At 39.1% G+C, this 15,252-nt stretch overlaps 1 protein-coding gene across 4 annotated transcripts in view; it reads right to left on the bottom strand.

Moving 5' to 3' along the window:
- Window positions 1-1,426: 1,426 nt before the first annotated feature.
- Window positions 1,427-15,252, bottom strand: part of dock11 (dedicator of cytokinesis 11) — a 91,811-nt gene continuing 77,985 nt past the window's right edge. For 2 of the 4 annotated variants that reach the window (XM_034165116.1, XM_034165118.1), the window contains 7 exons: window positions 12,638-12,784; window positions 11,898-12,108; window positions 10,127-10,317; window positions 9,829-9,929; window positions 8,993-9,131; window positions 3,993-4,113; window positions 1,427-3,931 (listed from right to left, as the gene is read on the bottom strand). In XM_034165116.1, coding sequence (XP_034021007.1) covers window positions 4,024-4,113; window positions 8,993-9,131; window positions 9,829-9,929; window positions 10,127-10,317; window positions 11,898-12,108; window positions 12,638-12,784 — 879 coding nt within the window. In that variant the 3' untranslated portion in view covers window positions 1,427-3,931; window positions 3,993-4,023. The other 2 variants (XM_034165119.1, XM_034165117.1) reach the window with 2 other exon arrangements.

The following is a 15,252-nucleotide window of genomic DNA, read 5'->3' as shown; positions in this document are numbered from 1 at the left end:
ACAGGGAATTGAATAGATCTTGTGTCCATAAAGATCACATTACCTTCCCAGTAATAATGACCCGATGAGTCAGACAGAATTTCCTGGTGCCGCAGACCGAATGGTCCGCCCCTGAAAATTGGTCCGCCTTTTGCATCTGCGCATGTGTCATTTCAGATGATAAAGGTAAAACCGCTTAAATCATTCTAAAGTCAGTTTTAAGCAGAAACGAGGCAAAAATTCCGTGACACTTTGAAATGTCAGACACGCAGTGAACGCATCAGCTAGCAGCTTGTTTAGCTGCGGTGCTCTGACGGCTTCAAAACAAGCCTTTTATGACGAACTAATGCTGAATTTATGTGGAAATGATTGTTGAACAAAAGCTTCAGATATTTGTTGCTGAGATAGATGATGACTGATGTGCAGTTTGAAGCAGAAACGAGATTTTAATCCGTGAACCGCATCGGGGGGGGGACCTATTGTTCAGGGGACCGTTCGGAATGCAAATACCTGGAACAAGTACACATACATGACAAAGTTTGGGCTAAATTCCAATATACAGTAGCCAGACCTCTCAACACAACCCTAATTATCGAAGATCAAGCTCAGAGGCCTGTTTCTTTTCCATGACTGTATGGGATAATAAATATAACATTCTGCCAATTTAGCACACACTCATCCAAGTTGTGTTTAGAAATTGCAGTTTTACACTATTTTTGCTTCTACATACCTTCTGCCATCTAAAACCAAAGGCTTTAAAACCTGCCCAACCTCCAGCCTATGCAAGGTTTTGGTAAGGCATAGTCTTCAGGAGCGGGTGTAGTCATCATCTATGAAGTCCTTCTGGCATTATTGCATACACTAGATTGGACCCCCTGGTGGCTACAGTTAGAATCAAAGCATACCCAACGTCAAACTTATCCAACATCTTCATGAGGTGGTTTTGTGTACTAACGTTGACCTTGCTCCATGAAGTTTTCATCAAGATCACACTTACACAAGGTTTCAGAGACTTGTCCCCTTGGTGGCTACAGTTATAATGGAAATGTGCTCAACGCCAAGTTCCGCCATCTACTGTGTCTTTGGCACACTTGCTACAGATTTCCACTTGAGATCTCACACACACACACACACTCCCATCCAATGTGGACATGAATGAAGATAAAACTAAGCTGGTGCAATTGTGCAATTACTGACAGCCCTGTAAAGAACACAGTGTAAAGAGTTAAAAATTACCGCTGTGCACATCGCCACTTATAAAAACAGATGATGCACGCGATCTTAAGTGCCTGCCGATCTCAATCTGCAAAAGGCCATCTATTGTACCAGGAAGCAGTCAGGCAGTAAAAGTGTTTGTGAATCATTAAGTAGATTACAGTAATGGACTAATGCCGGAAAAAAGCTGCACAAAAGTGACATCATGATACACTGTCAGAGCCAACATACATACATCTGAACTGTATTTATTGGGGGGGTATATTTGAGAAGCAGCTGCACTTCGGTATACAAAGCAATAAAACGAAAAGAAAAATCTCTGCTCACACAAATCTGAACAAAACGTTACAAATATAAATACATACATACAGTACGTACAAACATACATAGTCCATAATTCAATTTACAGTGTGACAAATTATGTACATCTGCTTAAATATTTATCTGCGAATTTCAGTGTAGCACTTGTGAAATACCGTCAATCACCAGCACGCGATGGAAGTTTATTTCGAGAAATCGGCCAGTCTTTTCAGAAGGCAGAGAACAAAAGGCACTGGATCTTAACCCAGAGGAGAGAAAGTCTTCACTTCCACTCAAGAAGATGACTTCTTTAAATGGCTTTGAATGTTTGCAGGCCATAAAACCAGCCCAGAACAAAGACAGATGAAAACTTTTGTCTTTTCATGTTGGTGGCATTTCCTTAAATATCGTAAAGGACAGAAATGTGCAAAAGTTTTAGGCATGCCTAGAATATATATATATATATATATATATATATATATATATATATATATAAAATTTGGTAAATAGCCAATATTTATGAATACATATGACAAATGTGTTACCACATTAAAAAGTAGAGGTTTTGGAAAACCCAAGGCATGTATGCTGTAAAATATAGAGGGCAAATGATTAACAACTCATTGTTTTAAGCCTACAAGTTAAAGCTACAGTGTGTAGTGTGTATTGACATCTAGTGGTGGGATTGTAGATTGCACTGTGCCGTCACCGGTCACAATTTTGCTCCCTTGCCTTCTCTCATGATAATATGTACGATACGCCATTTTGTAAAAAATGAGGGTTCTCCAACTCGTTAGCCTCCGCAAGCTACCAGTAGATGCATGCTGTAAAATGAAAAAGTTAGAGAAAGAGTGTCCCATTTGGGCTGCTGTATCAACATGGCGGCCTCCATCAGTGGACCCGCTCCCATGTAGATTTGATTGACCGACGCAGGTGACTATACACTAGCAGACATGCTATATCCCATTTCTGCTAATAAACGCCCCTAAATCCTACACATGTAAGCTTTAAATAAATTAACTCTAATGTCTTATAACTTGCCACTTTAAAAGGGCATACAGTCAGGATAAACGGAGTTAAACAGGAGTTGCCACTGGTTGATTCGGAGTTACTACAACAATCAAACACGACTACCTGCTATCTGTTGGACATGTCTGGACGTGTTGTAGAGAATGAGCCACTGCGGCTCAGATTTGAGAGTTAGCGAGAGAAATTATACAAAGTCCTTTCTGCGGGGTTATGTGGATTTGTGACTGTGATTTGAGTTTTAGAATGTAACCGCTGTCAAACAAAGAAAATAAAAAAAAATTAATTTCTGTGCTAAAACAGTCTCTCGCTCGCCCCATTCCCGCCATTCCACACCCAACCACCTCCTTCACTTTTCTTTTCTTTCATGGCTAAATTCATACAAAATCTTTTCTGTAGGGTTGTGTGTGAAACAAACAGGAAGTAGCGATTTACTACTTAGAATTAGTACCTTCCCATCTCTCTCTGTGTCAACTGCACCTGCTCCTAATCTTCCATCATCTATGTAGCATACATTAACTATGCAGTAGGATACAGTGTTTAGCAGGTGCCAGCTGTATGGGAAGCTGTATGAGGCTAAATGACATTACTTTTAAGATTTATCAACGTTGATTAGATTTTATTCGGTTAACTTGGAGGCGTACAAAATGCTAGCAGTAACTGTTTTTGTTCCAAGTTAAACTGGAGGCGATGGACTCATTTATTCATCTATTCACAGCTTAAAAACAATCTTATCATACATGACTGAAAGATAGAATTTCTTAGCCCAGCTCAAATGCATATTTATCAAAATTCGAGATTTTAAAACTTGTGCACAGTTCTGTCCTTTCCTATTAAGTTTTAAAAAGTAAGAAGAAACTCGTTTTAAATAAAAACCACTCAAAGGAGCAGCTATCAAAGATCCTGAGGTTCTACACTAAAATCAACAGACGGATTATGCGTAAATGAACAGGATGCTAACATATAGCAGACGGTTTTGTTTTCGCATTTGAATCAACAGAAATAGGCGACTGGCTACAAAAGGACAGGCCAAAGGAAACGTTGGCGTAAAGTGAAAAGATGCTACAGAATTATTTCTTTGTGGTCACCTGCATAAGTTTCCAACGGTGCAGTGAAATGGAAAATTTTTGCTTTAATCATCTCCCTCTGAAGGATCACCAGCTGACTGGATTATTCCTAAAACGACACCACGGCAGAATAAAAAGTGCATATGCTAGCGTACAGTCTACACCTGACTTGCTGATACTTAGCAGTTGATTACATTCTTCAAAAATGCAACATCCAAATCTGGCGCTGCAACGTCTCGTCCACCAGCTGTAAACGTCTGTTCAGTACAGATGTGGCTGATTTTGGCAAACGTAGCGTGGAAGAGTTGAAGCTGTAAACCATCCATTAGCCCGTAACGTGGCGGTCACACCCTTACGGAAAACAAGGAGGCGTTAAGATGGATGACGGTTTATCGGAAGTGGAACGGGGAGGAGGCTCTCGGTGACAAAGCAGACCTCAGGTCAGGTCAGTTGACGTACCACTGATGGCGCTAAACACGTGGAGGGAGTTCTGAAGCAGCGAGCGCATCAGGTCCTCCTGGTAGATCTGTGAGAAAACAGAAACGGGACATCAGAGGTCATTCTGTCCCACACATATCGCGTTATTTACATCATGCTATGGTGTGACATCAACAGAAGGGTGAGGTGGGGGGGCGGGTGGGGGGTAGACACATTTCACAGAGTCATGCGAATTGCTACCGTAATATACAGGTATGTGTGGCCCTGACATTTTTCCTCTTCCACTACGTTTAAACCAGGGGTGGGCAATTAATTTTTACAAGGGGCCACATAGGGAACCTGAATTATGTCCAAGGGCCACACCATCGATAACTTGGCTGTCTCCCATTAAATTTTACAAAAAAAATTACCTATTTAACAGCTTTATAGGTCATTTTTATTATTGTAATAATATGTAAATATTTAAATATACCTAAATAAACCTCTCTAATGATTTGCAACACACAAGCTTGACATTTTTAATATATATAAGAATAATCACAGACCTCATGAGGGCCGGACAGAGACATGCAAAGGGCTGCATGTGGCCCCCGGGCCGCAGTTTGCCCAGGTCTGGTTTAAACCAACCTGTTTTGCGTTAAGTAGTTATGACCTGGAGTTTGACCTTTCAAGGTCATGTGACCAACAGAAAGGTGATATAACTTCATAATAGCGTTTAATAGTAACCGTGAGTTTATCTTTAAATTCCTCAGAGTAGCCATTCTACATACATATATATATAGTATATATATATATAGTATATATATATATAAGCACTGGGACCACAAAGTGAAAAAAGCTCTGCGGGTCTAACTACCACTAACTGTTAAAACACCCTTATGATCTGGTGTGTCTTATGCCAAACGCAACACAAATCAACATGCATACTGCTTTGTAGAATAAATGAAGTTTCTGAATAATTTATTTTAATGGAAAGCTAATGTAACCCAATTTGACCTTCTAAATGCATTTTTGGGTTTTAGGCTCATCAGTAATAAAGCCTGTGATGTGCTCATTGAGTGAAGCTTTTATTAAAGCACATTAAAAACAAACAAAAACAGCAGTTTTATACAACTCATTAATAATGAACGTCTAATGTAGATGAGGAAATTGATAAACTTGCCTATTAAAAATGTATGAAGGCCTGCTAAAAACAGGCTTTTAGTCAAACTGTCTAAAACAGCTGTCAGCTGATTTTCTAAAGAAATCGTTCAGAGAGATAGCGAGAGATAGATAACAGCAATGTCAATCAGAATTTTTACCCCACACACCTTGACCGTCACCCAAATGATTGACCTCTGGGCGACCTTGCCAGGGTATTTCTGGAATCCATGTGAGTGTGTGCCACATTTTGTTCAAATTGGGTTGAAGGGAGAAAACAACAACAACAACAAAAACTCCCAAATTTCTTGATCTTTGACAAAATACATGTTTGAAGAGCAATTTTGAGGTCAATGTTCATTGACATACCAAGTTAAGAAATCAGCAAAAGGACCTGGGAGGAGCAGGCCAACAAGCAGCGAAATAGCCATGACCTTGACTGCGATGATTGACCTACCTCCATGTCTTCTAAATTTACCTTTGACCTCTTTACTGATTGACTTAGCAAATTTTACCATGCCAGGGAAACCTCAGAACACATCTCAATATGTGCGCCATGTTTGGTGCAAATTGGAGTTAAAATCTTAAAATTTGACCTTTGCTCCTAATGAACTTGACCCTAGTTATTGACTTCTGGCTAATTTGACCTCTGCTAGGAAATTCTGGAATCTACCCCCGTATTTGTGTACCATGTTCTGACCCATAATCTTCGCCAAAACAAATCCTGGAGTCAACCTACTCGTGCACACACACACACACAGCACACATTGTGCCAATTGGTCAAAGTACCTTGAAGGAATAGTGGAACAAACAAACAATCAAACAAATGTTTCTTAAATTATAGGATGACCTATTTTGTACAGGCTAATGCACCGCGCTCGTAGAACGCAAGCCTTCGCCAACACTAGTTTCCTATTCCACAAATTTTTACCTTGGAAAAAACCTTTAGGGTCAAACTTCCTGTTACAAGTGGCTTTTCATAAACTAAAATAGAATGCAAATTATAGATCAGAAGGGCTTTTCAATGTTAATATCAAGTATCTGCTAAATCTGCAATATGGATCAGATCCGGATCAAACTGTCAGTCGATAAAGCATACCATCCTACATAACGCTCTCAAACATGAAAGGAATTTCATATTTTTTGACAGAGTTATGATTTTTTGAAAATTTGTTCCAATGTTAAAGATGGAGATTTTTCCAATTTTCCAAGATCTTTCCTGAGTTTGACCTATGACCTTGAAAATTGAATCAGTTCTTGTTTATGAGGATATGAATATCAGTAAAAATTTCACAACTGATCGGCAATAGCTCAGTTGGTAGAACGAGCCGTCTTATGACCGAAGATGTCGGCGGTTTGAATCCAGCTCCCAGTCAGTCAAAAATCTGCTAATTGCCGTTGTGTCCTTGGGCAAGACACTTAACCCACCTTGCCTGTGTATGAATGAGGTGGTGGTCAGAGGGGCCCTACGCGCAGAATGGCAGCCACACTTCCGTTAGTTTGCCCCACTAGTATCTTACCACGATCAGTGTGTGTGAATATGTGAGTGAATGAATAATGCAACTTGTAAAGCGCTTTGGGTGTCTTCAAAAGCGCTTCACAAATCCAAGTCAATATTATTAAATGAAAAATTGCAGGCTCCAGGGTGTTCACAAACAATCTGACAAACAAGAGTGAAAACATATCCTCATCTGACTTTGCCGGCAGAGATCATAGTAACACTGGATTACTTTATAGCCACTTCACAGTTGCTCATGACTTGATTAATCTTTGTGGACGTGTCAATTCCAGGAATGTCGCCAAAAACAATAACACATGCAAAGCATTTGGTTTGCAGCAGTGAAGCAAGAGGCCGACACACGCAACCCGCCTGATTCTAAACTGTTTTACCAAAACCCAGCCCAATCCGTCATATATATGGCGATACTACAATTTAGTAAAACAGCATTTCGATAAGGCCTCAAACATGCCGTCAAGCGTCTCGGTTCAGGTTCTTTCTTTGCTGAAAATCACACCAACAGGAAACAACTGCCGCTGTTGTGTTGTGTGTTGTATATTAACACGTGTGTAGTAAGTAATTTAAATTTAGGTGCTTATTTCGTCTGTATTATTTGAGTAGCCTCTCGATGATAAGGTGCACAGATTGAGGCCAGCTGTGCCCAATTGCACTTGGCCCCCCCAGATTCAATTCCTTATCTTACAAGACGGTTTAAAAACGTATGGAGCTGTTTGAGTCACAGAAACATTCCAGAGATGTTTGAGTTTTTTGTCGTTGAGACTTGTGAAATATGTGTGGAGCCTTAACAAACACATTTCATAGAGTTGTTTTTTAGTTCCACCCTCGCCTCCAATGGCCAAAAAAACAAACAAACAAAAAAGCCTGTTCACCTTCTTGGAGCAATCAAACACGTTGGTTAAGGTTTGTTGATTTTGGATACAGACTCTTATTGTGCGTCTGTTGGACAAACCTGTACATGTTCCCTTGTCGCTGCATTTCTTTACCGCCTGACTTTTCCTTCAGGTTGTTCGAATTTAATCAATTTTTGAATCGTGTGGATCAAAAGTACATTTGTGCATTTAAACGATGTCAGCATACAAATGATAACATGCATGACTAAAAACAGGAGAATGTGGAGAAAATGAAAACACACACACACACACACACACACATAAAAAAAGGGGTTTGACCATATTACCTGCTTCTCCTTAAAGCTAAAGACCAGCGCAGCGGAGAGGAAAAAGTCAGACAAGTTAGACTAGTTTCAAACAATGTCACATTTTGGGGAAAAAAGGAGAGATAACCTGAGGTGATGATTCAACCTGCAGCAATTTTGCACCTCAACTCATAGGTGACAGTTTTGCTGCATGTTAGATGTGTGTTAAACAATTTTACGCAGGTAGAAAAAAGAAAATTAAAAATCCTCCAGATATATTGAAAGGTATTCCATATTATTTGTCTGATCAAAAAGATTTCAAAAAGGTATAGTTTGGACTATCTTTGACTGAATGTTATGGAGTTTATGGGGTAAAAACAGCAAGAATGGTGACAAAGGTCAGTTTCAGTTTGTACAGGGGTCAACAATTACAGTTGCTCCAATTTTGGTAAAAATTCATGCAAATTATTGGTTGAGCTAATAGGATTAATAAACTGTGACTGTGTTGAGTGTTTGGTCTGCCAAATAACAGTTAATGTTGACGTCCATTAGATTCTATGACATTTGACATATGTTCATTATTACCATTACACTCAAACATTCATTATTTGTATACTATTTGCTCAGGATTATAAATCATGCATTTAATTGTTTATTGCATCAAATTAAGGAAACTGGCAGAATTTCACCACCTGGACTAAAAATTTTAATTATAATCGCTCTCACCTGCAGTGTTGTGCAAAAGTCTTAAGCGTGCTTCCTACATAAATGTGTTTTTTTTTATAGTTTTTCTTTATTGACATGTCAGTAAGAGACAAATTAAAAATTACAGATGTTTGTTTTCGATTTGTGCAGCTTCTTTGTTTTTTAAATGCTTAACATTTGTTCACACATAGTCCATGGGGTGGGGGTGAATTAAATGTTAGTTCTGACTTAAATTTTACTTATGGTTAAAAATTTAAAAATAAAGTGAAAATAGTTGCTATAGCTCTGAGTCTAGGAATAGATTTGGAATAATTCACACTGGAGACTTGAGTCAGACGTCCTCTCAGTGCAGCGTTTGTATTGTACGTTGTGCATCCACAAAAGAGGGCGTGTCTGCTGGGAAACACAATTGTCAATACTTGCTCAAGTCATTCCTCTGGAAGGTTTAGCTTAGAAAAGCAACATTACCTGCTCATGGATGATGTCAGAAAGCTCCTTCACCATTTCCTTGAAGTTGGCCTTCAGGCCCTCGTGGTACTCAAACTGATCTTCTTTGATCAGTCGTTCATTTACATCCAGAGCCATGCTGCAAGCCTGGACAAAGCATCTGAAATGATTCAAAATATAATGACCCAGTTCATTAAAGGAGTACTTACAAGATCACATAATAAAGACAAAGAAAAAAAAATGTATACATCATTTTTACCCAACTCCAAACATTTCATAAAGTGACTTCATTCTGAAATTGCTCACACAAATTAAATCACAAATATTTTTTCTGATCAACATATGCTTTAGATAATTCATCTAAGCTTCTTGGTTGCTGAGATACACACACACAAACACAAAAAAGAGGTGTTTTCAAACCATATTTTCCTTGGCCTTTGACTAAACTACTCCAAAATCTAATCACCTCTAGATAACTGTCCAAGTCATAGTCCCACTAAGTTTGAAGAAAATCCATCGAGCCATTTTTGAGTTATCTTGTTCACATGCGCGCACACACTCTGCTGTCACTGCTTTGCTGATACACAGGATAACATTGGCCAGGATTGCCTTCAAGGTGACACCAAGATAAAGTAAGACTGCAGGATGACAGTATTTGTAAAGTGCCCACAACAATTCAAGACTGTTTTCAAAACGACTGTGGTGGCAAACATTTTCCATCATGCCTTATCAGGAACGCCTATCCAAGACACACACAACCACCTCCAGAATGTGCCGTGTTTTGATAGACAAAATGAAACAGGGCTTCAACTGTATCAAACCAGATCGGAAATACTTCACCCAGGAGCAAAAAGTACCTGAAAATGTCCTTCAGATCCTTCACTTTCTTGTTGGCAGACTGGTTAGATTTATTGTCACCCAAAAATGCTCTGGCATAAGCCATGGGGCCTGCGTTCACCTGCACAGACAGCATTCCTGAAGGTTTTATACAAGCTTATCCACGATGCAAGACAATAAGCAGAAGGCAGTAACACAAACAAGAGTCTACATTCCATATTTTAACGAACATTTACTTCACTTTTTTCCATGCACTTGTCCAACTGAACATAGGACATAATTTAGCATGCAAACGGTGCTTTTAATTTAATTTAATACCTGCACAGAAACGCAGCCCTGCAGTTTAAGTTGCAGCTGGATCATGTCCACCTCCTGGCTGGAACAGAGCTTGGTCAACTCGGACGTGCGCGCCTTCATCTCGTCGATAGCCACATCCACCGGCTTCAGCTCCAGCTGCTTCTCGCCCACTACCTCCACACGCTTCTTCACATAAGGGAAGGTGTTGGCAGCTGCAGAACAAGCACCAGCAACCAGTCAATCAGCCACTTCATGCAGTGAGATGACTGCGGCAGCTACTCAACCAGTCAAACATGGCACATATATATATGTCAGTGGGTTCCAGAATACCCTGGCTGAGGCAAAATCTGCCAAATGTAACCTTGGCACAGTGGACCCTGGAATTGCTCAAGTGAGACCAAATTTGCAAGACGTCTATCACTGGGGTCAAGGTAATTGTGTCTGAAGGCCTAATCCTGGCAAGTCCTTTGGCCAATTTCGACCAAACTTTGTATGTCAATGCCTTAAATGCTTCATTCTGGCAAAGGTCAAAGTCCTTGATATTGAAGAAATTGGACGAAACTTGACATATGTTGGTAGGGTTAGCCAAAGGTCAATCACTGGCATCAAACCAATACATTGGCCTACTCCTACCAGGCCCGTTGGCCAGTTTCTACGAAACTTTGTGGTATGTAGATGAAGACTGACCACAGAACTGATCTTAAATTGTTAATTTTGGCAAAGCTCAAGGTCACTGAAGTGGAAATCAAGTAATTTGATTGTGACTCTAATTTGGACCTAACTTGACATATATAGGTGGATTCTTGAATTACCTTCGCAAAAATCAGCCTAAGGTCAATCCATAAGGTCAAGGTCATGTCCGTTCATTTGATGCCTTCCTCCAACCAGGTCCTTTGGCAAATTATGACTAAATTTGGATGTATATGAATGAAGGCTGACTCCAGAATTGCCCTTAAGGAGTTCATTTTGGCAAAAGTCAATGTCACTGTAGTCAAGGTATCACATTAACCCAATTTGGACCAAACTTGGCAAACGTATGTAGGTAGATTCCAGGACTGCGCCGATGAAGCTCAAGGTCACTGGAGTCAAAGATGGGATTTGCAACAGCCAGAGAATTGATGATGTTTTTAAGGCAATTCTATCCTAAACAAGGTGACCACATTGATGCTATGTTTACTCTACCCAACTACCACAGCCCTTGGCATCTTCATGCCAACGAGTACTACTACCAAGTATTTATAAATGGACATCGCTTGATTGGTGTCACATTTTATTCAAAAGAAGATTAAAATGTGCTGAACCAAGTAAGATGACTTTATTTAACGTTTTCATAAACCCAATGATAAAACTGTTGGAAACAGATTAAAATACTAGATTGTGCTCAAGAAGTTTGAAGTTGTGGGAGACTTGTTATTAAAATGTCCAATGTTTTCCACACTTGGAACAATTAATAATCATAACAGACCTGGATAAAATTAAACTGAAGTTAAGGGAAATGAGCTCAATGTCCTGTTTGATGATACATTTCCTGCTTTTTATATAAATAAAAATATGATTAGTTGTTGTTGGAAACACCCCAAGAAAAGCCTTAAGGTTCTGTGCAGAACACAAGCAATGGCCTGAAGTATGAGATGAACAGATAAGCATTCAGTTCCTTGCGTCAGTGAGATGTGCTTTAGCAAGGCCTAGGAACAGATATTAAGCACCATTGTTTGTAAGCCATTGTCCTTTTGTTTACAAAAACATTCTCCTCATTCACACAATGTCACATGTACTGGTGCGGTTTGCGTACTTGTGAGCACAGTCCTCCTCTTGCACTGCTCCTCCACCCCACCGTGTTTTTTGCCCGACAGCGTGTACGGCGTCTCAAACACAAAACGGTTGATGTTGTGGCATTTCTCAAAATCAGTCTTCTTCTCCGGCGCCTCCTTCTCCTCGAAGTACGGTTTGACAAACGTCACCTGGATGTAGGCCAACTTGGCGTCCAAGTCTTTGGAGTTGACCTACGAGGTCCGTGAGACAAATTAATAAAAAAATAGTTACTATACACGATAGTGAAGATTCAACCTCGCTGTGAAGGCAACTGGAATGAAGCTGTGGCTAACAAACGTGTCCAAGGTCTTCGTTGTGTACAAGGATTCATGTTGACAACACCAGGTTGTCATCATGTTGTTGCAATACAAGATTTTCAGAGACTATGCCACCTGGTGGCCAAAATAAGAATCAAATTGTGCTCAATATCAAACATGTCCGAGGTTTTGCTGAGATGACTTTGTGTAGCAAGTTTGACCTTGATGCAACACATCTTCAGATATTGCATACACATCGACCGCACAAAAAAAATAACTGCTGATATGAGCTATGGCTCAATGACTTCAAAGAAGAGACCACAAAGTTAAAGTTTTCTGCACTCAGCACAAAATAAATAAAACAAATTTAAGGTGTCTCCTGAGAATTCCCTCTGGTTTCAAATCACAGTTTCTTGACCAGCAGCTCATCATTTAAAGCCAGCTAAATTTACATTTTCTGTACCTTATTGGAATCTTGAATTATCTTGACATTTTCGACCCCAAACTTTTCCCCGTAGAGCGCAAGCAGTCGCTGAGAGATTTCCGAGAGGCCAGTGAGTTTGGGCTCCTTGTAAATGTACTCCTTCCCGTCCTCGTCCTCGAAGAAACCCTGTGTGAAATGCATGTTCACGCACTTTACACTGAGGATTCACATGTTGAAAACCAGGGAGCTCAAGAGAAAAAAAAAAATTATATATATATATATATATGTATATATGTATATATATATATATATATATATGTATATATATATATATATATATATGTATATATATATATATATATATATATATATATATATATATATAGTCCAGCAGTTAAGGGATAGAATCGTGCACTTTTTTACAAAAGTGCCAAACTTTGTCCAGGGACTCTTTAGGTTATATTAAGTCATGTCAAAGCGGGAGACATTTCATTTTAGCCCTGTATCCTGCTTTTTTTAAAAGGGTGTTTGCATGGTTATAATACAGTGTATATTCTGCTATTCATATGACAATACAATCATATGGTTATTATGTAGGGGGCCAGTGATCAAGATTGGACATTGTTAAGCTGTCGAGAATGCCTACTGCAACTAGTGCAAAGCTTTACTGAGCTTATGTGATCATGTATCGTCCGTCGTGCAGCGTCATACGTCGTCGTAGATCCTTATACATTAGCAGGGTGGTATGTTTCAAAATGGAAAGAGGTTAAATTGTAACATTAATTTACCATTATTTTTTAAGAGTGTAAACTATGTTTAAGTGCATTTGTAGCATACTTTCTTTTTCTATGCATGAAAACAGCTTTCAGTCACTTTAAGTAAATTAAATATAGAGTCATGATTTTATGTTATGGAAGATATAGCTTAAGGTAAACTGAGTGTTTTAAATTGTAAACTAAATGGTTATGGCCATAAAAACAAAACTGATTTCTTGTAATTAATAAAAAAGCATTTCTTTCCGTTCAAACACTGTTGTTATTTTAGAGTGTAAATATGTTAGAGTGCATGAGTAGCATCTTTTCTTTGCCCTATGTTCACAAACAGCTATATTGCATAGGTATATTGATATTCACAATGAGTTATACAATATTTAGTCACTTTCCCTAGATTAACGCTTTTTCTAAGAGGGTAAGCACACTGAAGCACATTCAAAGCATCCCTACTTAGCCTTAATACATTTTTCATAACCTTCAAGTTTATATTATAAACTTAAGTAGACATTTGGATAAGAGTTTGTCATGAATTATATGCTGTAGAAGGCTGAAAATGGTTATTCTCTTAAGCCCAAGTTTTCAGAGTGTAGACGTTTATGGATTCAATGTCTCCCGATCTTATATACTTCAGGACACTATAAGGTACCTCTGATAAAGTTTTGGCGCTTTTTTAAAAAAGTGCATGATTCCCCCAAAATTTGTCCCTTAGCCGCCGGACTAATATTAAAAAACACCATTTCTTTGTCAGTGTGGTCTACAGTAACTATGTAAACTACAGTGACTCCTGGACGTCCCAGTCAGATTACAGAAATCATCTTCTTTTTTTTTTTGACTGATTGAGTCATATATACAGTGGTGATCACCGCTAATCCGCTAACCTGCTCAGCATGGAGCGACATCTCTGCTATTTTGGCATTGTGGGACAGCTGGCCGGATGACTTTCGCCTGACCCAGTGCTGAATTTGCCAACATGAGAAGATGCTGCTGGATGAGTGCGAGTATCAACTTACGATCATTTAAGCGTAAAAATACACGAGATACAGAAGTTGTTGTGCCAAATACACTCCGTATGTTTTTGTTACCCATGAAAACGCACCATCATCGCAAATACAACACTGTTTGGGAACTACTTTTTGCGCAGGAATTCATCAAGCACAATGGCCGCGAGCGTACAAACACAGAATATACAAAAACTGTATAGTTGTTGGGCCAAAACAAGCGCGTCCACTTTTAGCTTGCTATAAGCTAAGCTAGTGGTGCTTGTGAGAGTATGTCTAACCACTAATCCGTGAAGCTAATGGTTTCATTAGTGGACCAATTAGCTTCCACTAAATTTTGTTCCTCTAACTTTTTTTTTGTTGCTGGTAAAGTGAGTAAATTTAACGGTCAAAAACATTTGTAAACCCTAAAAATCATAGGTTAGTTCCTGTTTATGAATGCAGAGAGCTAGCTAACACTTCCGGTTCACAGGTCAAAGGACACAAGCGCTGGTAAGAAGTCAAGAAGTTACACTGTGGACAAAAATGGCATGTAAGCAGCTCAAAAGTCAGTATTTTTATTATTTTTTGTGCATTTGTTTTATGTTTGGGAAAGCAATACAGGTGAGCCATAGCTCTGTTAACGGTTTATAAACATAGAATATAGAGACAAACTGTGACTTCTAATACTGCGGTTTACTGCTTTTGATGAAGATGATGACAGTGTTTGGGGTTTTATTTTTTATTTATTTATTTTTCATGTATCGGTTTGTGTTTGCGATCGCCTTTCAATTTACCCAGCAGCCCCTAGCCGACAGTGTAATCCGATGTGGTCGCGACCAAGTCAATACTAAAAGTTAGCAGTAACTTTTGCGAAATTTTTTACCGGTTTAGCGTTATAAAA

Source organism: Thalassophryne amazonica, chromosome 23 (genome assembly GCF_902500255.1).
Source record: "Thalassophryne amazonica chromosome 23, fThaAma1.1, whole genome shotgun sequence".
In the NCBI taxonomy this organism is placed as follows: domain Eukaryota; kingdom Metazoa; phylum Chordata; class Actinopteri; order Batrachoidiformes; family Batrachoididae; genus Thalassophryne; species Thalassophryne amazonica.
Note: the sequence above shows the minus strand (reverse complement) of the source record. Positions and strands in the feature narration are given on the sequence as shown.